Source organism: Acomys russatus, chromosome 4, assembly GCF_903995435.1.
Source record: "Acomys russatus chromosome 4, mAcoRus1.1, whole genome shotgun sequence".
Lineage (NCBI taxonomy): Eukaryota > Metazoa > Chordata > Mammalia > Rodentia > Muridae > Acomys > Acomys russatus.
The window spans coordinates 32226452-32251572 of NC_067140.1; the positions used below are offsets into that span (position 1 = coordinate 32226452).

General features: G+C 38.0%; 1 protein-coding gene across 2 annotated transcripts in view; it reads right to left on the bottom strand.

Moving 5' to 3' along the window:
* Hsd17b12 (hydroxysteroid 17-beta dehydrogenase 12) overlaps nucleotides 1-25121 on the bottom strand; it is a 142617-nt gene that overhangs the window by 90197 nt on the left and 27299 nt on the right. The window contains exons 2-3 of one of the 2 annotated variants that reach the window (XM_051144205.1): nucleotides 3493-3539; nucleotides 999-1074 (exon numbers count right to left, since the gene is read on the bottom strand). The exons of the other annotated variant lie outside the window; for it this stretch is intronic. Coding sequence (XP_051000162.1) covers nucleotides 999-1074; nucleotides 3493-3539 — 123 coding nt within the window. The remainder of the gene's footprint in view (nucleotides 1-998; nucleotides 1075-3492; nucleotides 3540-25121) is intronic. 2 annotated transcript variants of the gene reach the window in all.

Here is a 25121-nt window from a genome sequence, read left to right on the forward strand (position 1 = left end):
ACACACACACACACACACACACACACACACACACACACACACACACACACAAACCAAACAAACAAATAAACAAAAATTTCAATACATATGACACAACTAGAAACCAAGTTTCTTCTTACTTCTTACAAGCTTTCGAGTATTTTACACTTAATCTTATTCATTCCAACTGAAAAGCAATTTCTGAATGAACTCAGTTATTCCAGAGCCAGCACCATAATTTTAAAAGAAATAGCCCTCCCTTTACCTTATCATTACAGAGTATGAGTAGTAGAAGTTCAGGGGAAAACACGACTCGTTCCCAGCCAGAGAGCCACCTGACTGGACCAAGTATAACCATATAAGCATCACACATCACATCAAGAAGTGTGCTCACCTTAGACATCACTCTGCTTTACCAAGGCAATGAGCAGCACTTATTATCTATCTGTTCAGTTAGGCCAAGTCAGCTAAGAGCCAGTTTGCATGTCAGAGTTCAGGTACAGAACTGAGTACCACTAACAAGCATGAAAGACTGTAGCCGCTTTCCTGTCACATGCTGGTTCCTTCCTAGTGGATCTCAATCAAAGGCACCAGGCATTTAGAAACACTGAAATTTCAAATTATTTTAGTAGAACATGATAAAATAGTCAATTTAACTCTATTTGAATTAAATGTGTAATGAAAGGATATCACAATAGTTCTAAAAAATTTTCATGACTTTTTTGAAGAGTTATAAAAATTTCTAAATTAAAACAAAACAAAACATAATCTTTGCATTCACAGTCCTGACACAGGAGGATTGCAAGTTCAATGACAATATGCTATGTAACAAGTCCAAGGCTGAACAATGAAGCTATCTCAAAATATTTTCTTTACTGTATATGAGAAATTTAAGATGTGCTATTAGCAATATGAAAGGCAGTTTCAGCATTCACTTAACATTAAAGGAATGTGCTACTAGGCACTGCTTGAAACACAACTTAGATTGGCTATACTAGTTCGGTGATCAGAAAACTTACTGATGTCGCTGGAAACCTGATTCAGTTTATCTTGGGACCTGCTGATCAGAACAATCTTCATTCCATGCTTTGCTAACTGAAAACAATAAGAAATTTGAATCACATCTCCAAAGTTTATTATAAAACATGAATTAGCTGTATTCTCATTTTAAGAAAAACTCATCAGGTGACAATTCAAATACATATATTGAGCTAGTGATCCAAAATGAACATTTCCCAAAAGAGATTATGCAGAACTCTAAGCAAGCATTTAAATCTCAAGCCATTCTGGAAGGACGGTGGCTTTTTATTTTAGGCCTATCTACATGCTGTGAGCTTTTTTACATTGTTATATATCTACAACTTCTGCAATTTCAAATTTAGGATTTAGAAAGTTGTTATAGGCTAGATACATAAAGCAAGTAACAGTGGGCCAAGAAAGAAAAGTACAGTTAAAAACATCAGCAGTTCCTATATCAATCAATACAATTACATTTGTTTTGGGGACTCACGGTTAATCTTCACTGTCAACTGGACTTAGAATCACCATGGAAACACACTTCTCGGTGTGTCTACTAGAATGACTCTAGCAAAGAATAACTAAGGAGGGAAGACCCACAGCAAACACAGGCAGGTCATCCCATGGGCTGGGGTTCTGGGATCATTACTAAAGAGCTGAGTACAAGTATTGCTAATTCTTGAATAGAGATATAAAATAATCAGCTACCTTGAAGTCTTGCAGCCATGACTTCCCTACCCTTGAACTATAAGACAAATTAAACCTTCTTTGGGTTGCTTTTGTAAAGTAACATCAGCCTTAAAATTAAGGAGCAGCCAAGGAAAAGTATATTAACTACAGTTAATGAACAAATTAATAAATAATTTCTTGAAGAGAATCTTCTGTAAGCATATGTACACAACATTTGTAATGTTGTACAGAGTAAAAAAGCATTCACAGCAATGTGGTCCTGTTATAGAGACACATAAATACAGAGAGAAAGAACACTAATAGGCTTAAAACTTTGTACTGAACTACCAGACAATTGACAAATGAGCAACATTCTGGGTGATGTGAAGTACAAGTGATTCAGTCAACTAATTTCCACTTATAAATCCTAAAGTCAGCTTTTATTAAGTAACAAGTAATATTGCAAATGAGGCTGTGGAAGATCATTTTTTGTAAAAATAACAAGGCCCGGTAATTTGCTAAATTAATCTGCTATAAAAACACTAAAGAATCCATTAGCTCATATTGATACTTTAAGGGAAAAAAAACACATTAATAAAGGAGGAGAGACAAGAAAAGCTATTTATAGAAAAACACTAACCAGGCATGGTAACTCATGGCTGTAATTCTAGAGGCAGGACCGCCATGAGCTTGAGGTCAGTCTGAGCTACACAGTGTTAGATACAGACTAGTTTAGGGCAGAGAGGAAGAGATACATTAGAAAATCATTAAACTATTTATTATGGTAAATGAATTCAGGCAAAATGGTCAATGGGTGTGAAAAACAATGAACTAAAAATTAGCTAGAAAATAGGGTACACTAAAATCTATAAAAATATCTAAAAAAAAAAAAAATCTATAAAAATAGTCCCAAAGTATCATGTCATATATTGCCTATTACTCTCATACTGAAGAATTATAATAAATAACATCTTAATTAATTGTTTGCCTTTACATCATAAACAATAGGACACATGGTGTGTTGTGCCTCTGGATATGATGAAGCCAGGAAGATTAATACCATTTTTATTGATATTTCTGTTTAAAAAAAAAAAAAGTTTACCCTGAATCTAATCATGAGACAAATTCACTTTTGTATGCAAAACAACTAACTGGCATGCATTTCTCAAAGTGTCACTTTTATAAAGAGCTGAAACAATGTTTCTCAGTAGTCGAGCCCCCTCCAGAGCATAGTGACTGGGGTCAGCAGGATGGCTCAGTGGGTAAAAGTACTTTTGCCACCAAGCCTATCGACTTGAATTTAATCCCTAGGACCTACATGTTGCATTGAAAACTTGGCTATCCCAAGTTGTCCTCTGACCTTCACCTGCATGTTATAGTGTGCATGCATCTACAAACACACATACACAAACAAGTAAATGTGGGCTAGAGAAATGGCTCAGAATTTAAGGGTGTTCTGTTCTTGCAGAGGACCCAAATTCAGTTCCCAGCACCAAATCAGGCTCACAACTCCCTGTAACTCCAGCTCCAGGGGATTCAATCCCCTTTTCTGGCTTCCTGTGTGGTATAAACACACACACACACACACACACACACACACACACACACACAAATCTATAAAAAATATGTAACCAGGAGGCAGAGGATCTCTGTTGAGTTTAATGCCAACCTGGTCTACATAGAGAGTTCCAGGCTAGCCAGGGCTACATAGTGAGACCCTGTCTAAAAATAAGTAAACAAAACAAAATAAAATTTGAACCAAAACTACTATTATATGAGATTATACTATTTTTATTATATTTAAAACAGATCATGGAAATCACCTACCTCTTCTGCATATGACTTTCCAATTCCATCAGTGCCACCTGTAACAACTGAGAAAGAAGAGGAATAGTTATATGATAATATTGATTTACATTAAGAATTTTAGACTCACCAAGATAGGAAAGATGTTTTCTTCAAGGCTGCCAAATACAAATACCCAAAATACTAAGAATGTAACATTTATATAATTCTTAACTGTTTCATGGTTCTTGCTGTAGGTAGTTTATTGTATATATGTGTAATATAAATGTATATGTAAAGAATAAAAAATACTTAAATATAAAAAAGATATTTTTAGGTCTAAATAGATGTTTTAAGTTGATAATGATGAGATATGATATTGATTTACATTCAGAATTTTAGGCTCACAAAGAAGATATTTTCTTTAAGGATGCCAAATACAAATAGCCAAAATACTATGAATGTAATATATATATATTTTTTTTTTCCTGATTGTTTTGTGGTTCTTCTTGTGGTAGGTAGTTTATTATATATAAACGTAATAATATAAATGCATATGTAAAAATATTTAATAAAAATGTTAAATTAAAATAAAAAATAAAAAGCAAAAACTGAACAAACAAACAAATAAAAGAACTGTAACAGCTACACCGCCAGGTGATAGTAAAGCACATCTTTAGTCCCAACACTTGGGAGGCAGAGGCAGGTAGATCTCTGAGTTGGTGGCCAGCCTGGTCTACACAGTGAGTTCCAGAACAGCCAAGCATGGAGAACTCTATCTCAAAAAAACCAAAAAGAGAACTACAACAAAAACGTGGTCCAGCTAGGGACAATCAGCGATACCCAAGAACACTAGTACAGTATTTGATGTGAAAGAGCATTATCCAGGGCTGGGTATGCAGCTCAGTGGTAGAGCACAGGGCTTCCCATGCACGAGGCTCTAGGTTCAAATCCCAGTGAAATAAACAAATACATAAATAAGCAACACCAGTATTCAAACTACCCACCACAACATGTCAAATTGAAAAACCTAAAATTTCAAGTGTTGGCAAGGATGTAAAGAAACTGAAACTCTTACAACTTACCAGTAGTACCAGACTGAAACAACGATTTTGGGAAAACTATTTGTCAATATATTTAGAACTAAAGAGATATTTGCCTTACGTGCCAGCAATCCTCAAGAGAAGAGTAACTTAAGTCTGTTAGAGGATTGATATCTGCCATGCCCCAGGTTAACTAAGGCTATTCTAAAATATAACAAGTCTCAGTGTCTTAATTGATTGCTAGCCGGACATACTGACAATACAGATAATTAAAAACAAGTGGCGCCCAACGTGGGGCAGGTATCCACTCTTAAAAATCATATTTTGTCATAGTCTGAAAGAAGGTAATAGCTCCCAGAAAGCATCCATGAGCCAGAGCAAAGATGGCTACATACACATGGCCGGTTGGGGAGGCAGAACTAGGAGGCTGGTAGTCTTCTAAACTGGCCTGAAAAATGGAGTTAAAATAATAAAATAAAAACTACTATGGTCCCTCTCCAAAGCACCATGACAGAAGGCTCCTGGATCTTTTTTGGCTTTGTTTTGATGTTTATGAATTTGTTTGCAATGGGCTTAGTCATAGTCACACTTCTCCTTACACTCTCTTAAAAAGTTCAGGGAGAAAGGCAGGAAGCCGAGAGTTTCTGGCAACTAAAAGAGAAGGAACTGAAGTCTTCTCCATAAAGTTGATAGCAGCTGGAACTCAAAGCTCCTTAGCAGCAAAGTGTTTATCAGGGCTTTCTGGAAAAGGTCCACAAGAAAGAACTAGAAATAACTAAATTAGAAGAAATGGTGGATAGGGCTTCACTAACTGAAGCCTAAATTGGCCCAACAGACCCAAGGCTTACACTTTTCTTGTTCCCTTGCTTGATTTTTGCTGAGATTACTAAAGATTTTGACCAGCCCTAATCCCAAAAGAATGGAGACAAAGAACCTTGTCTCCACAGGGTGTGAGCCCCTGCTGATATGATAAGTTACTTGCAGAGAATGCAGTGGATTATATGTACTTATTGATCTAAAGGATGGATACATATCAATCTGAAGTTTATGTAAAGAAATGTGATGTAGCTGCTCTATAAAAGGCCAATCAATCTCCTTAGAAGTATGTAAATATCTCCACAGGAGATATGGTGCCAAAGGGAAAATAGGCCTAAGAAATATATTTTGTTGGTCAAAGTAAGGACTAAGGTTAAAAGGGGAGACAGATGTGCAAGCTGCATGCCTCCCATCAAGAAGGGGTGCAATGAAAACACCCCAAACAAATGCAAAAAGCCAGGTACAAGATACCTACAATATACATAAACCCTAAAATAAAATGAGTTTATATAAAGTTTATTTAAAGCTTAATGCCTTTTTCCTCTGCTCAGGGCAACCAGCTTGTTTCTAAAATGGGAAGCATTTTCTCAGGAAACAGGCAGTGGCCTGGCCTATACATCAGGTACCACAGAGCCTAGAGAAGGACATTTAGAACTATACAATCTTGTTTTGATTTCAATATGCTGATAATTGTATATTCATTGTTAATGGTGATGTTATATTTCATCTTTAAAAGAGGTCAAAATGAAACAGACCTGGATAAAAGAGAGATTGATAACTTAAATGAGTCTATGTTTACATGAAGTCAAACTGCAGTACAGTTGACTTATATTGCTAATCCCACTACATGGGAATAGCTCTGAGATTGGCTGAAAAATAAATGAAGATTTACAGATGTCTTTCTCTGCTCAGACAAGGAGCCAAGAACCAGCCTTAATTGTTCTGTGCATCCTGCACACTTCATACATTTATAGTATTAGGACTGCATAATGCTTGTGAGAAGTTATGTTTTCAGAATAAAAAAACTGGACACTGACGCGGTATCAGACCTGACAGAATTCATTCCTCCAGCATGCTGATACACTGACATCCTGAATCCTTCATGTTTCAGCCCCAAATGTTTTGGTTGCTGTTTCTCATCAGAAAAGGACAGCTTCACAAAAGGTTCCTGATCCAAACTTGTCCAGCATTTCAGACTGTCTCACACAGGACTTATATTAAGCCTAGAATTTCTCAACATTTAGAGACTGGACCACAAAGACTATTACTAGCTTGTTTAACCATTTTCTTCCAAATTCATTTGGGTCCCTATACAGGTGTTCTCCGCCCCAAATCAGCCTAAGGAAACTTTAACAGAAAGACGCCCCATTTCCCTTAAGGGGGGTAAGGTAGGTTTTGGGTTGTTTTCTTGGGCTATAGATGTATATTGTCATTGAGAGGTATGGAGACAGGGGTTGAGAAGAAAGAAAGGGGAGTATAGAAATATATAGGGATGATAAAACAAAAAGTAGATTATTGAATCTACTCCTCGACTTAAGGCTTTAATTGTTACTCACAAATGGTTAACTTTAATTCATTGATATAAAATTTTGTATATTGATACACAATAAGTTTAATTTTGATACACTGAAATAGAATTAAAATTTAATATTATTCCTTACACATTATAATTCTACTCTAATATGAGGTACTGTACACATACAGCTCAATTAATACATTGTTTATTTCCAGTACTCTGATAGTGCTATTGCAGGCTGTTTAGAATAATTAAGTAATACAAGTTAACTGTTAGTTGATCAACTCATGGTCATATGAAGTACAAGAATATACATCTTAGGTTTAACAGATAGGTATGATCCTACAGACAGATAAGAAAGAATAGCCAGATATGGACTTCAAAAACCTCAAAGACTTACAGAATATGGCATTTAAAAATGTTTATTATTATTTGGATTCTTTGACAATAAAACAGGTTAACTCCTGACAACACCCAGCCTACCTCAAAGAAAATGATGAGCATTGAAGAACCTCCTTGTGGAGATGGCTTCAAGTGTGACAAAACAGCTACAGGACAAAAGATGTCTTCATTTCTCCCACAGACAGAGTTCTGCCTAAAAATGGGCAAACTTGGATGCAGGCAGAGTTGATGGCCAGACTCTGCCAAGACAGGGTAAGCAAGACCCCAATGGTTCCTACTTCACAAATATGTCTGTCAGATACACTGGGCCAGAAAGCTAAAGAAGATGCTCCAACATTATAAAGTTTTGGGTGACCTGTCAGGCAGTAAACTGTCTCTGTCATTTTTTTTCATTTTGGAAGCTGCCAAACTGCACTACCTGTTTACTCAGTTAGTTAAATGTATTCCTTCTCAAGTCTCTGATAGGGTCGAAGACCTGATAGTTTTAAAATTAAGCTTAGTTGTTCAGGAGTTAAGAAGATACTTTTAGATCTAGATAAATATTTTAGGTTGATAGATATAAATAAGCTTTAATAGATGTTGATTTAGATTCAAAACTTTAGACACACCAAGATAAAATAGGTAATATTTTCTACAAGGTTGCCAAACACCTTTTGATTAGACATTATGTATGTAAGTCTTAACTATTGGTTTTTATAATTTGTCATAATTGTTCTTACTGTATATATTTTTTAAAGGCTTTCTATTTAAACAGAAAAGGGGAATTGTTAGAGGATTGATATCTGCCCTGCCCCAGGTTAACTAAGGCTATTTTAAAATACAAGTGTCAGTGTCTTAGTTGATTGCTAGCCAGGCATACTGATAACACAGATAATTAAAAACAAGAGAAGTCTACAAAAAGATGTTCATGGTAGCTTTACTAGTGTTTGTGTTATATGCTGGTAAAGCCTAACCATTAATCTACAGAAGAATGAATAAGTAAACTGAGGTATAATGTATAATTAATAGCAGTAAAATGAACTGTGACACAACACATAACATTAAGCTAAATGAAGACATTTGTTTCCTAGTACTATTCAAAGAAATATACATTTATGAAGTGCCTGCTCAGCCACCATCTTTCTAGAGGCTTTAGAAAAGTGGAGAAAAAAAAAAGGGGGGGGGGGGGACACCATCTTGGAACTTTCTTGCCTCCCTCCTGTGTTGAAGCTCAGTAGATTTCCTGTCTCAGTATAACAGTAGAGTTGGCAGTATCTTCCCAAAGAAAAATTCAAGTATCAGAAACAAAAAATATTTGATAAACTTTTTTAAAATACATTTTTAAGTTTTCAGATAGCTTTAGATGCACAATTTTTAAAAAGTGAAGTTAGTACAAAGATCTATCCTTAATTCCAGTTCTCCTGTTAACACTCCACATGACTATAGTACACTTGTCACAATTCATAGACCAATAAAGCAGCAGCTATACTCTGTACTTCAGTCAGATTTCTTTACTTGTCACTGAATATCTTTTTTTTTCTGTCTTAGTATATCGTCCAGGATAAAATTATACTTCCTTTATATGTTCTTTATGTCACGATGAAAATCAATGATTTTAGTTTGCATTATCTTCTCTTTCATTAATTAAAAAAAGTTGTGTATGGTTGACAAAGAAAATGGAAGTGGAGAGACTCTCTTAGGCATCTCAGCTCTATAATAATCCATTATACATAATGGCCAGACAATTGGAGGCTTGTTTTATAGGACAAATCCTTAGTAATATAATACGTTTTAAATGTCCTGTTTTGCTTTAAGGCTGCAGCTCTATATAAGTTTCAAGTTTCATATTTTTATATAAAATAACTCTGTGGTTCTCACTGTAAACATCTGACCATACTTACTGTAGGACAGTTAAACTCTACTGTTAAACTTAGGAAGCTAACCAAAACATCATCTTAAATCAAGATTTTTTTGTTGTTGTTGTTAAACTTTTTTACTGTTAAATTTTCAGTCATGTGCAGGTATTACCTTTCCAAAAAACAAGGGTCTTTACTAATATGCATACAAAGTTAGCAAAACTAGGCCAGCAAGTTCCACTTTCTTCTACTCCAGTTTCCCAGGAGGCAGTACTTCCCAAATTACTTAACATTTTCTTTTTCTAACTTAAGATCTTCTTAAAATGAATCATTCTTTTCTAAATATAATGTAATAAATATTATCTGTTCAGTATTTATTTGTTTGCTTTCTATTTTAAAAGTGCATTAGTATCTACTAACAGATTATGAGAGATAGACACTGAGATAGACTAGAGACTGACCTGAAAACACTCAGGATCATCTCTTGGTTTCTCTTTCGAAAACAAATATCTAGAAGTATTCCTTATTGGCTTTGCTTGTTTCTTTTTTTTTCTTTCTTTCTTATGCTTATTTCTTAAAATACACACACACACACACACACACACACACACACACACACACCAAAAACTAAGCACTCAAAGCTAAAATGAAATGAAAAGATGCAATGCATAAAAACTACACTGAGGACCCATCTTTCATGTATACCCCAAGTCAGGGTCTGCTAGCTGCCTTCCTTATCAGCCATGTTTCCTTCCCTTCCTTTTTTGCGGGGGAAAATTGCCTTTACTCAGATATAATAATGGTGCACACTTATTTTTTATGATCCCAAGTGTGGGATTGGAACGGTCTCGTCAGAGAACAGGTGATGTTAATCCACTCGAAGACCAACTGCCTCGTGCGGGAGCTTGATTGTTGCCAGATGAAAAGATCCCATGAACAGACTTTGGGAGGAGATATATAAATGAGCCCAGAACTGGAGGCAGGGTTTTTGGAGACTTGGGGTAGTTTTGGCTGACCATCGCTCCACTTCGAGACGATCCTATAGAAAAACCACTCAAGGGAAGGCTTTGGGGCTCCGGCTCCTGCTAAGGTTCTGGGTTCTGGTTACTCCAGGTTCCAGCAGAAGAAATCCTGCTGATCACACCAGAAGAATCGTTCCGTGGAACTGATATCTTTATGGTTTTGTTATTGTGTTCCTTAATCCTCTTTTCCTATTGTTTTGGTTAGTCAGGTTATAAGTGACGTACGCTCGATTAGTAAGTTATAATAAAATATATTGGCTAAGAAAATTGAGCCAACAGGTTGGCAAAAAAAAAAAAATTGTAATTTGAGCTGGAAAGACAGCTCAGTAGTTAAGAGCATTTGTGGCTCTTGCAGACAATCTTGAGTTTGGTCTCAGTGCCAACATGATAATTTATAAACCATCTATAATTCCAGTTCCAGGGAACTTAATGCCTTTTTCTGACCTCATGGGCACCAGGCATATATACACACATTCATGCAGGCAAAACACTCTTATATAACTAAATGTTTTTAAAAATTATTTTGATGAGATGATTCACAAGGCTTTGTTGAAGAATGGATGATGGATAGATGAATGAATGAATGAATGAATGAATGAGATTCTGAATGGAAAGTTGGCCTCTTGTCACAAGACTTACTGCTTTATTCATTCCTTATTTGGAAATAACACACAGTCCATACACTTTAGCTATTCTCAACATCACACAAGAATCAATAATCTAAAAATGAGATCTTTAAAAAATATAACTGCAAGACACTTAACTTGTTTATAATGAGCCCGTTAGACACATGCTTTCAAAGAAATCTACCGTTCTTCTTGAAAAGAGCTGGTTTTCAATGCAGGGAACAACCACTTGGCTCTTGGTGTTGATCTGCAGTGACCCAGTCAAACAGGATTAAGAGGAGGAAAGTAGCCACTTTAGATTAGTAAAGGATTCCAAGTTCACAATTCTCATCCCTAAGATTTGCTTCTTGGGCTAACAGTAGGTGTCCTTAGATGCCATTTTGTTATAGAGTAAGGGGATACATTTAGACAGCTTTCTACAGCATACACACAAAAAGCTACCTTGTGGGTTGAGGAAGTACAAAGGATGGCCATGAGTAGAATGAGGTGAGAAAGAATGAAGGAGATGGGGAAAGGGGATTTTTTTTTTAAAGGCTTGAATCTGTACAAATAAATATAACACCAGAATCCATATCTGCAAGCGTTTGAGAAGATGAGAACTGACAACTACAAAGAATATCCCAACTTGGCATGCAGAAGTGTTGCGCTTGTTACACATTATATAAAATACTGGCAACTGACCAGGACTCTACTTCCAGATTTTATACAGTCAACAAAAAGTACTTTAGTTTGTGTAGGTTAAAAATATTCTACTCTTTTTGTCCTCAACTTGCTAGGAACAGATATTTTTAGTAAGAGCCCAATCAACCTTATCAAAATCAAACATCAAAAATAGACTAGAGGAGCACTGGAAGCAAACAAGCTATTTTTAGCTCTCCCATCTCTTCCCGGCTTCTGCCCACTAACTCTTGACTGCAGAGCCCATGCACATGAGCTTAGTTATTCCAAGCAGGTGCCTTTTGTGACTCCCTCCTCCCCTGGCAACACCTGAATGCAGAAAACACTTGATTGATTAAAGATTAATACTGCCACAAACCATGACAGCTGCCTTTCCCCGGTGCTTGGGGCGGTGGGAGGGACAGAAAATGACAGAAAGCTTGCATCAGTATTCCTCCTGGGGATCTACTGCATGGGAAGAAAATTGCTATTTCAATTCCCTTTTGTTGCTAAAAATAGCAGTCTCCATTGATTCAAGCAAACAGTCTACAGGCTTAGCAGAACTGAATTTAGAAAGCACTGAAGTCCCTCAGAGCAAATGCTAACAGAGTCTAACATATGCCAGCTCATATTTAACAAAGAACAAAGAAGAGAAGTATGCAGGGTGCAAGTTCATAAAACACCAGTAACTTCCTGCATTTTTATTTAAAAGGATTAGTAAAAGTGACACAAAATAAAAATAGGCAGTAAAAACTTTTTCTTCTAGTCATAATTTATTTAAAAATTATTTTTTAGAAAAGCTAAATTTATGAATAAACCTAGACATATGACCATTTCTCACAAAGTTTGGGGTCATATACATTTTTTCCTCACTATAGAATATGGATGCCCACTTTATCACAGTCCTATACCAGTATAGGACCATGTCTCTCAGGCAGTTCCTTCAGGTTCCCACAAACCTCTGCCTGATAAGATAGTGTAGGAAGCTATAGCATGTCACTTCTTTTGTTTGGTTGGAGTTTTTTGTTTTGTTTTGGGTTTGGTTTTTTGAGACAGGGTTTCTCTGTGTAGCCTTGGCTGTCCTGGACTCACTTTGTAGAGCAGACTGGCCTTGAATTCATAGCAATCTGCCTGCCTCTGCCTCCCTGAGTGCGCAGGTCACTATAAGAACACAAACTCAAACATGCGAACAGAAAATATCCGAGCACCTAACACTAACCTATGGGTTAGGAATAGAAACAAGGAGAAGTGAAAAGCAGGGTCCCCTTACAGAGGTGAATCCCCTAGCCAGCTCTCACACAAAGGTGCCTGATTTTGTCATGGCGTGGTTAAATGAAGTCCTTTCTAAGCAATGATTCCTTTCGGCTAATGCCATGATCTTTTTTAAAATGCAAGTATCAATCATACAAGAATTTAAAGGCTATCAATCCTCATGAAGCCATGTAACTTCATAAAGCCAAACTGTTTACCATAGCTTTCCTTACCCAAAATGTGAGAGGAGAGCAGAGGAGGTAGCAGAGAGCAGGGCTCTGAATGGTCACTACCTTTATGTCACAGGATTATAAAGACACCATACAGAAAGGCTTAGGCTTTTGTTATTTTAATACAAATTCAATAAAATACATCATTAAGCTCATGAACAATAAGGTCAGGTTCAAACCTCAACTCTGCCCATTTCTACTGTTTTTCTTTATTTATAAAGTTAACACTGTCTCACAGAATCCTGGTAAAGATTCAACAATTACTGAGTAACACCAAAGTAGACTGGGAAAATATTAAACAGTGCAATGTAGATCATGTGTTTGTCAAAGTATCTGGACACAGTAAGTTCTCAATAACTTAGCAATGAGATGAGATATATTAAAAGAGGAGAAAGATACAAAGGAAATTGCAATTAATATTGCTTCACAGTGCCTTAAGTTAGAAGTAAAACTTCAATCATGTATCATTCACTTTAAACTACTCCATACTATGAAGTCTGTACTTGGATTGCTCTCATGGCTAGAACAGGCCTCTTACATAGGCTGGAGTTTCCTGAGTACCTAACATGTGCCAAAAAGCAGCAAACACTTTACAGATGCCATCTTAACAAGTTCTTTAGCATCTCACAAGCTGCAATCATGAGCTGCCCAGTCAACCCCATGAAAAGTTTTAAAAAGGGGGAGAGGGGGCTTGTGGTAGGTCCTAGTTTTACAGACGAAGAACCAGCTCAGAAGTTAAACAACTTGCCAAAAGCCATACTGTGTCAAATCTAATCACTAGAACCTGAATCTCCTATACTAGGAAATCTGCCTTATGAACCCTCACAGCTGGATCCAGCAACAGTGTACTATACTTACATGAATGCTCCAATGTCTTTCTCATTAATCTAATGATGCTAAATCCAACTTTATTTTTCTCTGTTCCTTAATCAGCTCCCCTCCAGCCAAACTACTTCATGTTTCCCAAATGGAACACGACAGGGAGTAAGCTCCACGTGTGCCTGAGTTATTCCTCAAATCGACAGAAACATTCTTTATTCTCCATCCACACCACCCACTTTACCCACTTTTAATAACTTGAATTTCTAAGCTTTATGGAGCACAACAATCATCCAATGTGGCTATTACTGGCTTCTAGAATTCCAATCCTCAACTAACCTCCTAATAGGCCAGGCTAAATAATGTGTTCACATTCAAAATAGACACACACAGAACCAAAACTCTCTAACTTGTTAGTCTGGTTCTTATCGCTAATCATTAATTAGGTGATAAAGTATGTAGCTCACTTGGTAAAATGCTGGGTGTGTTGCCACACATCTGTAACCCCAGTGCTGGGGAGACAGAGACAGGAAGATCTCCAGAACCAGAGTCTCCCACTGAATCCTTTGAGGATTAAATACTCACAGTTACTTTGTGGACCAAAGTCAGGAGTTCTGACTTTCTAGTAAGAGCAGGTTCTGGGTGTGTGTTCCAGACTGAAACACCATCTCACCAGTTGCCTCTCTTTTCACTGTCCTTAAAGACAAATAACTGTGGTCTAAGTTACTTCTCTAACCTATGTCCATTGTCTATAAAATGAGAAATGGTAGTGCTGGGCAGCAAGCAAAATACTAGCAGTATTATAACTCAGGCCTAGTGTGTTTCAAGACTCTTAGTTAATGACCAGAAGAATAAAATGGGATCTGAGTACTTTCTCTGGCCCTGGAGAACTGACATCTTGAACTGCTAGGAAGGTCATTAATTTGCAACTATCTAAACTATATGAATTACTACCTGGCATAAGGCTTTCTGATAAAGAACAAACGTATACCACTATCCCCTCCCATGGGCCTATCCATCACTTGAACAGGGGGGAAAAAGGACCTCAAAAATGCTGTCCAGGGGGCTAGAAAGATATATCACAATGGTAAAGAACACTTGCTGCTCTTTTAGAGGACCTGAGTTCAGCATCAAGAAGCTCACAACTACCTGTAACTCCAGCTCTAGGGGATCCAATGCTCTTCTGGAGTTCTACACAGCTTTGCAAATAGTATAAAGACTACCTGAAATGTATATTACGTATAATGGTCCCTGTGACCACTGCCTATTCTCACATAGAGTGTTCTGTTCTGCAAAAGTCCTGTGACCACTGTACACTCTCACCCTGAGTGTTCTGCTTTAGAGAGGTCCTGTGGTCATTGCCCACAGGACAGTTGAGGTTTGGGTTTTTTTTTAATCATTATAAACCATTTAGAATAATTACATACTATAAATTACTGTCAGTTTATTACAGTATACTAATTGTTATAAAGTAAGATAGCATGAAACATTTTATCAAATTTTATCAAGTATTGTAGATTTGTGGCTCTTGACTGCTTAATGACTCACTATAAGCCTCTTTGAGATGGTAGTTCCATTTTTTTATAACCATTTCTTTTTAGTATCCTCCCACCTCACTCATACTCTAAAACCATGCTATTCAGTTATGGCCTAACTTAAATAGGTTGTACAAAGCCTTCTACAAGTCCACTTTCTAAAATAACAATAATTTTTATGTTTTTGTTGTTTTTCAATCTCTCTCTCTAACTAGACCATAGACTTGAAGAGAGGCAAAGTTGTGCTTTTACTTGTAGAAAAATGTTAATTCAGAACATGGCTGATCTGGCAAGAGATCACGTCCAAAGACCTTTAAGTCTGTGTGATCCAGCTGGAATACAAATATGCCTTTAATTCAGGAGACAGAGGCAAACAGATCTGAGTTCAAGGCCAGCCTGGTATAGAGCAAGTATTAGGAAAAGAAAAACTTAATCCAGGCATGGTGATACATGACTTTAATCCCAAAGGTAGTTTGCAAAAGGAAGCACTGGTGTTTGAAATTACTGTCTAACTGGGGGGCAGGAAAGGTGTCGAATCAGAGATTTGAGAGAATAGGATTCACCCAACTCTTATGGGAAGAGAGAAGAAAGGGAAGCTACTTAAGAGACAGTTTTACAGAGAGAGGAGGCAGTTTTTAGTAGAACAGAATAGAGATGGATTGTAGAGAGAGAATTCAAGTGAAGACAGAGAGAGCCAGAAAATAAGAAGGAACCAGAAGATTAGAGCAGATTGCTGAGCTAGTTTGAGGCCAAGCAGAGCAATTCTGGGAAGAGAGAGAAGTGAGATTAAATAAGTCAACTGGGAGAGGAGTTTGAGCCAGAACAGCTGAGTTGAACCAGCAGCCCAGAGCTCAGGAAGAACAAGGGAGAGCTTATTCAGCAGTAAGTCTCAGAGGCTGAAAACATTCTAGGCCCAGGTTAGATTGTATGGAGGCGACAAGCTTCCAGGAGTAGGCCCAGGTTAGCAGAAGGAGGCAGCAAGCCTTCAGACAACTGAGCTAAGAGAATAAAAGTTACTTTTACATTTACTGACAGATGACTCCCCTATACCCTGAATAGTAATTGCCAAGCAGATTATCAATGAATATTGAATAGTGTTCAATCAGGGCTATCCAGGCTTCTTTGATGATAAGTATATTTTTGTCTGTTCAAGCCATGCATAAGTTGTCCTAACCTAAAGCTGGAAAATTCTTGACTGCTGAAGAAATACAGAAGGCTCAGAATACTTATTATCCCTGCACTGTTGCCACTGTCCCAAATTTTAACATGCTGTGTTCCAGGTACTAAATGTCATGGTCGGGGGTGGGGGATCTGGCTGTTGTTTTCTGTTTAGAGGCTTTTGTTTTTTAGTCAGTGTCTCAATATGTAGCCCAGGCTGGTCTTGAACTCGTGATTATCCTGCCTCTGGGATTATAGCTGCGCACCACTATATCTGGCTAACACTAGGTATTTTCTGCACATTGCTAAATAAACAACACCTTGTTTTCAAACGTTTAAATAACTTCTACGATATCTATCAGTTTACATATGGGTCTCAGAAAAACTAAAGAATTTGCTCAAGGTAACAGAGATAGATGAAGGGTGGACAAGTTACAAACTTCAGTGCCCACAATCTGACTTAGAAGGCTATACTGTCACCAATGTCAAATGTCTACATGTAAGTCTTTCCATCTTAAAATCACTGTGTACTCTGTAAGTAAGAGTCCTGCTTCCCAAGCCACAGCATCCACCAAAGCAACTACCACACAAGGCCCTTAAGTTGCTACTCAGCAGAACAAGGGAACCCCAAGTCTATACTGGAAATCTGAGTGTTTATAAAAATGAGATACTGCGCTGGGTATGATTGCTTACAGGTGGGAGGCTGAGGTAGCAGAACTACTGAGTGTAAGGCCAACCTGGCCTACATAATAAGCACCAGTCTAGCCTGAGCTACAAAATGAGACCTTGTCTCAAATAATAATGATAATAATAATAAACAGCTGTATTTAAGAGGATGTGCCTCTTGCCTTCTCTTGTTACAGAGACTGTCCTTATGTTTTATTATTTATTGTACCACCCAAGTATCTAGAATCAAAACTCAGTGTCTCTAGGGTTTAATGCACTGTATTTTCTCAAATTTGCGTTCATGTTAAAATGTTCACTCTTGTGGCAAGAGTGTTCTGAGGTAGACCTCTGGAAGAAGAGGAACTGACAACAAAGCTCTCCTGAATGGAAAAGAGAAAGAGGATCCCTCTTCTGCTTCTTCTTCCAGGCAAGGACACTGAAATATCCTCTTTGAGTCAGGATGCAGGCCAAGAAGGGACAGCTATGAACCAGGACCCAGGACCTTGTCAGGAATCATGCCTTCATTATGACTTCACAGCCTTTAGAATGATGGGAAGTAAATTTGTGTTTCTAACCCAATCAGCTTACAGTCTTTTGTTTAATTCTAACCCAAACAGGATAAAGATGTAAAGATTTATGCTCAACCCAAGGGCAGGGGATATTGCTCAACAGGACAGTGCCTGGCCAGCATGTGCAAGGCTCTGGATCTGACCCCCAGCACCATTAGAAAGCAAGCTGAGCTACTGGGAAGCCCAAGTGTGAGACAAGGAAATAAATGAATGTATACAAATATACATAAAGCAACACATTTGGAGAAGGTAGCCAAAAACTGCATGTACCCACAGAGAGCCCCTTATGTGCACAGCTCTCTCTTCCCTAATTTCCACAATGATCTGCAATAGCTTTCCATATTTAACAATAAGCAGGAATGAGTAAACAGCAGCAGTTAGATGAATGAACTGTGTGATGCTGAAAATCTCTGAATTGAAGGATCTTATAATGAATTAAAAAAAAAAAAAAATCCCCCTCCTCCAAATAGCTGTATGAACAAATCAGAGAAAAGAGGAGTTGGAGGGAAAATGAGATGAAGAACAAAATCTGGACTGGATGGCACATTTATAAAACTGATGGCCTGTCAGCAACATACTGATGAATATTTCTGCAGGATAAAAATGGCAACCCAGGTCTAAAAATAAACCAGTGTGCTGCAGACCTGTCTGGTTCAGCTACACCACTGGAATACAAACGCCTCACTCACCAGGACATTTTAACTCATAGCTTCACAAAGAAGAAAAAACCGATCATTTTGCTAGCAAGAGAAGATACTTTATATGTTTTTAAATCAGTTATGTTTTCTACATAGTATACACCGAATTTAAGTTTAAACGGTTTTCATTTTCTTAAACTAGGTAAAATAAATGGTGAAAGGAATAAATGGAATAAAATATTTTATAAAGGATTATTTCCTCCCAGTCCCATTATAATAAAATAGACTAGTATTATCCCAATCTCATGATAATATCCTTTAAAAATAGGAATTTAAAGATATGTGTAAGTTATTTCTAATCCAAGTGGCTTGAGCAGACAATCTAGTCAAAATGCTGTCTCTATCCAAATAACTCTGAAGGCAGCAAAACAAAACAAACAAAAATCTGATATCTCATTTTGTACCCAAATTTACAATAAACAGCTGATGGCTAAAATACAAACATGATCAAGATTTCACAAGCACAATATTTATTCATTAATTTCATTTATCTTGGTCAATGCTGTCTTAGAGTTATTATTCTGGCCTTAGTTAAATGGTGGCTTGTACTTTGTCCAGGCTGGTCTCAAACTGGTTAAAGTCATTTTCCTGCCTCAATTTCCCAAGTGGCTGAGACTACAGGCACACACCTGCATGCAACCATTTTTAATAGCAAAATTAACTCTCCATAACAACAAATACAAATAATGAATTGCACTTAACATTTTATAAGCACATCCAACTGGAATAGATTAAAAACAAACAAGCAAACAAACAAACAAATCAACATGCCAGTCCCAGTCAAATTCTCACAATTGAATAACAAGCCCTTCCTAATTCCTGATGGTGTTCCGCAGAAAACAGCTGCACATTAAAATATGAACATATCCTTCATGACACAGCCACATGCTTTCTCCACTTATATAATACAAAGTTTGCTAAAGTGAGAAAATGCATTAAGGGTCATAAAATAAACACAATTTCTTTGTGAGTTTTTACTGTTGATCTTTTTTGTAGAAGTCTTTGCAATATAGATAATGATCAAGATAATGTTCTTGCTTCCCACTTCAAGCTTCTGTCAAAGCATGACATGGGATCACTTACTCATCTGCACTAGTCAAGAGTCTGACTCTTGGCACTGAATCTTCTTGTGCCCATATGCCATAACCACTCATGCATCCATCCTTAAGACCTGCCTGCACCCTCAACTTCACACCATATATAACCACTTCTCACCTTCACAGTACCACATTCAAAGCACCACTATTCATATTCCCCTCCATAACTGCAAGGCTCCTAGATGTATGTTAACCCCGCTTCCACTCTTGGACAGTACAACCTCTTCACAATATAACAGCAGATAAATAAAGGACCACATCACTGTGCCTCTTGAGTGCTTTCCAATGATTTCCAATACTTAGAAAAAACCTGAAGTTGCATACATCTTGCAGTCTCCTTTACAATTATGTCTACATCCACCTTTAATCTTCTGCCATCACTCTCCATTTTTTGCATCACTGGCCCAAATACAACAAGTCCAGTCCCACTTGTGGATTTTTTTCTACTTTCTGAAATGCTGTGATCCGAGTGTATCCAATGAATGGCTCCTCCTCCCTTCTGCGGGCTCCAATGTCCTGTCTTCAGAAAGGTCTCCCTGCTTCCTGTTTAGAACCTCAACTTGGCCATTACATACCAGTTACTTCGCTTTGTTCCATCTCCAATTACATCACCTGTTCATCTAGTTGACTTGTCTATTTCCCTGCTTTGTCTTATCTAAAACAGCTAACGCGTTCAATCTAATCCCTTACAGCAGCAAAGAGTGGAAACTACAATATCACGGGGACCTGTGTGGTAATAAAAGTATACAAACCAGGTAGTTTCTAGCTTAGGTGATAATGCAGGCCAAATAAAAGTTTAGGTTTTTTTGTTTTGTTTTGTTTTTTAGTATTTTTCAAAAGAAGACAGATATGCAACCTTCTGGATAAAATCTTCCAACTGTTTAATGTTGAAAATGTACTGGTTTTCGTTTTTAAACAGAATCCTGTACAAGCCAAACAAACCACAGCTATGAACCAGACAGATGAGAGGTACCACTGACTAACCTTTCGCCTATAGTAAATCACCAAAGTGTATACTTATTTGGTATAAAACATTACTCTAAACATTACCATTACAATGTCTCCCACTCCACATGCCCTCCTAGAATGTGAATTTGCTATTCCTCTCATCAAAAGACAGAACCTATTCTCCTTGTTAGGAGAATGTGTAACTTGCTTTGATCAACATGTTTGGGTTCCTCTAATCTGGTCTAGGCTTTTAGAGGCCACATAAGAAATTCTCATTAAAAAAAAAAAAAAAAAAAAAAACAACTGAATAAAGTTAGGTATGGTGGTTCAGACCTGTAATCTCAGCAAGTGGGATGCTGGGGTGGAATTCTTGTCTCATAAAGCCACAACTATTGAAAGAGAAGCCTTGTGGAGGGAAGATTTCACATATAAATAAGGCCATCTTAGGTAGTAGGCCCCAGAAAAGTAGGGTCAAATGTTAAACTGTCCCTTCCTGCCTCCGTAAAGCCATCTTTGCTGGTCCTATATGATAAAGAGGTGAGACATCTTTGTGAGCCCTGACTAATTTCTTGACCCACTGTACTGCAATGAAATGGTTGTTATTTTAAGCAATTACATTTTAGTGTAATTTCCCAGTAGCAGTAACTAAGACAATTATAGCTACAAATGAAGTACAGAAAACACTACATAGTAGCACATCCTTATAACCCTAGAACTTGGGAGATGGAATCAGGGCGATCATAAGTTTGAAGCTAGCTTCAGCTACACACCTAGTTCAAGGACACTATAGGCTACATGAGACCCGACACCTAAAGAAACAAAACAAACAAAATATCCAAATCACTTGAAACATTAAGTATCAAATTTCTAGACCTAATAACCAAGAAAGAACTGGAAAAATGGTAAACATGTTGTTGGAAAAAGCCAGAAAAGTCATTTAAAACAAAAACAAAAACAAAAAAACCTGCTGCTAAAACAGAAAGCATAGAGCCAGGTGTGGTGGCACACACCTTTAATCCCAGCACTGGGGGGGGGGGGGGGGGGCAGAGGCTGGTGGATTGATGTGAGTTTGAGGCCAGCCTGGTCTACAAAGCGAGTCCAGGACAGCCAAGGCTACACAGAGAGATCCTGTCTCAGAAAAAAACCAAACCAAACCAAAAACAGAAAGCACAGGTCATGGTACATGGCACCAGGAGTCGAGCAAGACCACTCCAAGATGGAATATTTACTTACCTGGCTGTGCTTATTACAGGTAGAATACTTAAAGTGGCAATTTGTTTATTATTTTTCCTATACATAAAAACAGGAAGAGAGAAATCAATGAAATAGAAAACTTTAATTTCTAAGCAGAATTAAGAGGGAGTGCAGGGTGCTATGGAGAGTCTCTTCAACATGAATATTCTCAACAAGAAATGTGTTTCCAATAAAACTCAAAGGAGTCTGTCCTAAAGTTTCTTGCTGAGAACCTGAAAGGACTTAAGGTGCTGCCCAGAACTTACTCATCTACACAATTGACTTCTAAGAATCTCATGGACCATGGCCAGGTATGGTGGCACACGCCTTTAATCCCAGCACTTGGGAGGCAGAGGCAGGCAGATCTCTGTGAGTTTAAGGCCAGCCTGGTCTACAAAGGGAGTCCAGGACAGCTAAGGCTACACAGAGAAACCCTGTCTCAGGGAAAAAAAGAATCTCAAGGACCTTTGTGGTGGATGTAAACATGTTTTTGTTTTGATTCCAAGAGTGGGATGTGAAACAGACTTCTGTGAGGGTGTGGAGTGTTTGTCCACTCGAAACAGACTTATGAGAGGACATGTTGTATTTGTCTACTACAAGAGCAACAGCCTTTTGCGGTGGCATGGTCTTTGCCCGCTGATCAACATCCTAGTAGGGACTCTGAGAGGAAATACACACACACACACACACACACACACACAGAGAGAGAGAGAGAGAGAGAGAGAGAGAGAGAGAGAGAGAGAGACTGGGTTTTTGGTTTTCACCTCGCTTCCTATCACTTGGCTGTTCATCACTCCACTTTGAGACGCTCCTAGAAAGAAACGCTCCAGAGAATATTTCAGGAAGTTCTGGATTCTGGCTGTTGCAGTTGAGTCACCTTTGCTGAATTGTTGGTTTGCTGTTTAACAGATCTGCTGGAATCCTGACAACAAAGAGTACAATCACTCCAAGGAAATGAGCCTAAAAAGTCTACTTCTCCTGAACCCATTAACTTCTTTTCTCTCTTATACTAGGGTAGATGGGTTGTAAGGGAGATATAGGCATTAAAGAATCCAAAATGAAGCAGGTTTGAAAAGTTCAAAGCCTACAGACCTTTTACAACAGATTAGCAAATCCAAAGAGTGGTCTGTCTAGGAAAAGAATTACAAATGTGGGTTTGGGGATATATAATCAACTCCCAGTAAAATTCATTGAAAACTCTCAAAACCTTTAAGAGAACTGTGTCACAGCTTGCTCGGGGACAGAAGTATTTCAAATTATTACAAAACCAAACAACATCAAAAACTCCAGGGCATCAAAACTTGTTACTTCCTATAGGTAGAAATGTGGAAATGCACCCAATTCTCGTGAAAAGAAAGCACGGGCAGAGTAGAAAGCCCAAGAGGTAACAGTCTCAGAAAACAACACTAAACTTAAGAAACATGCCCAGAAGCAAAAATAAGGCACTAATCAATGGGCATTCCTGGTAAACAGAGTGGGAGAACTATTGACATATGCCCCATGGATATTAAAATTGTTGTGGACCCGTGATAACTGTGTGCTTCCTGTTCTTCTTGAATAAAATTGTCCACTGTTTCCTTGTTCCTGCCTCACCCCTGTAGGGTGGATGTAGGGGTGGAGGGGGGCCATTGGGGGTAATAAGTTATCTTTAGTTCTGATTTGTTTTTTTAAATATATTTTATTAATTTATTCATATTACATCTCAATTGTTATCCCATCCCTTGTATCTTCCCATTCCTCCCTCCCTCCTGCTTTCCCCTTACTCCCTTCCCCTATGACTGTGACTGGGGGTGTCAGCCTCCCTCTGTATATGCTCATAGGGTATCAAGTCTCTTCTTGGTAGCCTGCTATCCTTCCTCTAAGTGCCACCAGACCTCCCCATCCAGGGGACATGGTCAAATATGGGGCACTAGAGTTCGTTTGAAAGTCAGTCCCCACTCTCTACTCAACTGTGGAGAATGTCCTGTCCATTGGCTAGATCTGGGTAGAGGTTTGAAGTTTACTGCACGTATTGTCCTTGGCTGGTGCCATAGTTTGAGCAGGACCCTTGGGCCCAGATCTGCCTGTCATAATGTTCTTCTTGTAGGTTTCTAGGACCCTCTGGATCCTTCTATTTCCCCATTCTCCCATGCTTCTCTCACCTAGAGATCCAATAGGATGTCCTCCCCTCTGTCCCACTTTCCTGGTAAGTGAAGACTTTCATGAGACATACCCCTTGGGCTAATGTCCTGATGATATAAGTGAGTATATACCATTTGAGTCTTTCTGCTTCCGGGTTAACTCACTCATTATGATCATTTCTAGTTTAATCCTTTTGTCCACAAATTTTGGGAATTCCTTGTTTTTAATAGCTGAGTAGTATTCCATAGTGTAAATGTACCACAGTTTCTTTATCCATTCTTCTATGGAGGGACACTTAGGCTGTTTCCAGGTTCTGGCTATTATGAATAAGGCTGCTATGAACATGGTTGAGCAAAGTTTCTTGTGTGCTGGAGCATCTTCTGGGTATATTCCAAGGAGTGGAATAGCTGGGTCTTGAGGAAGATCTATTCCCAGTTTTCTGAGATAATGCCAGATAGAATTCAAAAGTGGCTGTACTAGTTTACATTCCCACCAGCAATGAAGGAGTGTTCCTTTCTCTCCACATCCTCGCCAGCATGTGGTGTCACTTGAATTTTTAATCTTAGCCATTGTGATAGGTGTAAGATGGAATCTCAGAGTTGTTTTGATTTGTATTTCCCTGATGACTAAGGAGGTTGAGCATTTCTTTAAGTGTTTCTCAGCCATCCGATCTTCCTCTGTTGAGAATTCTCTGTTTAGTTCTGAGCCCCACTTCTCAATGGGGTTATTTGGTTTGGTGGTGTTTAATTTCTTGAGCTCTTTATATATTTTAGATATTAGACCTTTGTCAGATGTAGGGTTGGTGAAGATCTTTTCCCAGTCTGTAGGCTGTCGCTTTGTTCTCCTGACAGTGTCTCCTGCCTTACAGAAGCTTCTCAGCCTCATGAGGTCCCATTTATTAATTGTTTACCTTAAGGCCTGGACTGTTGGTATTCTGTTCAGGAAGTTGTCTCCTGTGCCAATGTGTTCTAGGCTCTTCCCCACTTTTTCTTCTAACTGATTTAGTGTGTCTGGTTTTATGTTGAGGTCTTTGATCCAATTGGATTTGAGTTTTGTGCATGGTAACAAGTATGGGTCCAATTGCATTTTTCTACATGTAGTCATCAGTTAGACCAGCACCATTTGTTGAAGATGCTATCCTTTTTCCACTGAATAGATTTGGCTTCTTTGTCAAAAATCAAGTGACCATATGTCTGTGCATTCATATCTGAGTCTTCAATTTGATTCCACTGATCAACCAGCCTACTGCTGTGCCAGTACCATGCTGTTTTAATTACTGTTGCTTTATAGTACAGCTTGATATCAGGTATGGAGATTCCTCCAGAGGATCTTTTATTGTACACGATTGTTTTAGCTATTCTGGGTTTTTTGTTTTTCCATATGAAGTTGAGAAATGAACTTTCAATGTCTTTAAAAAATTGTGTAGGTA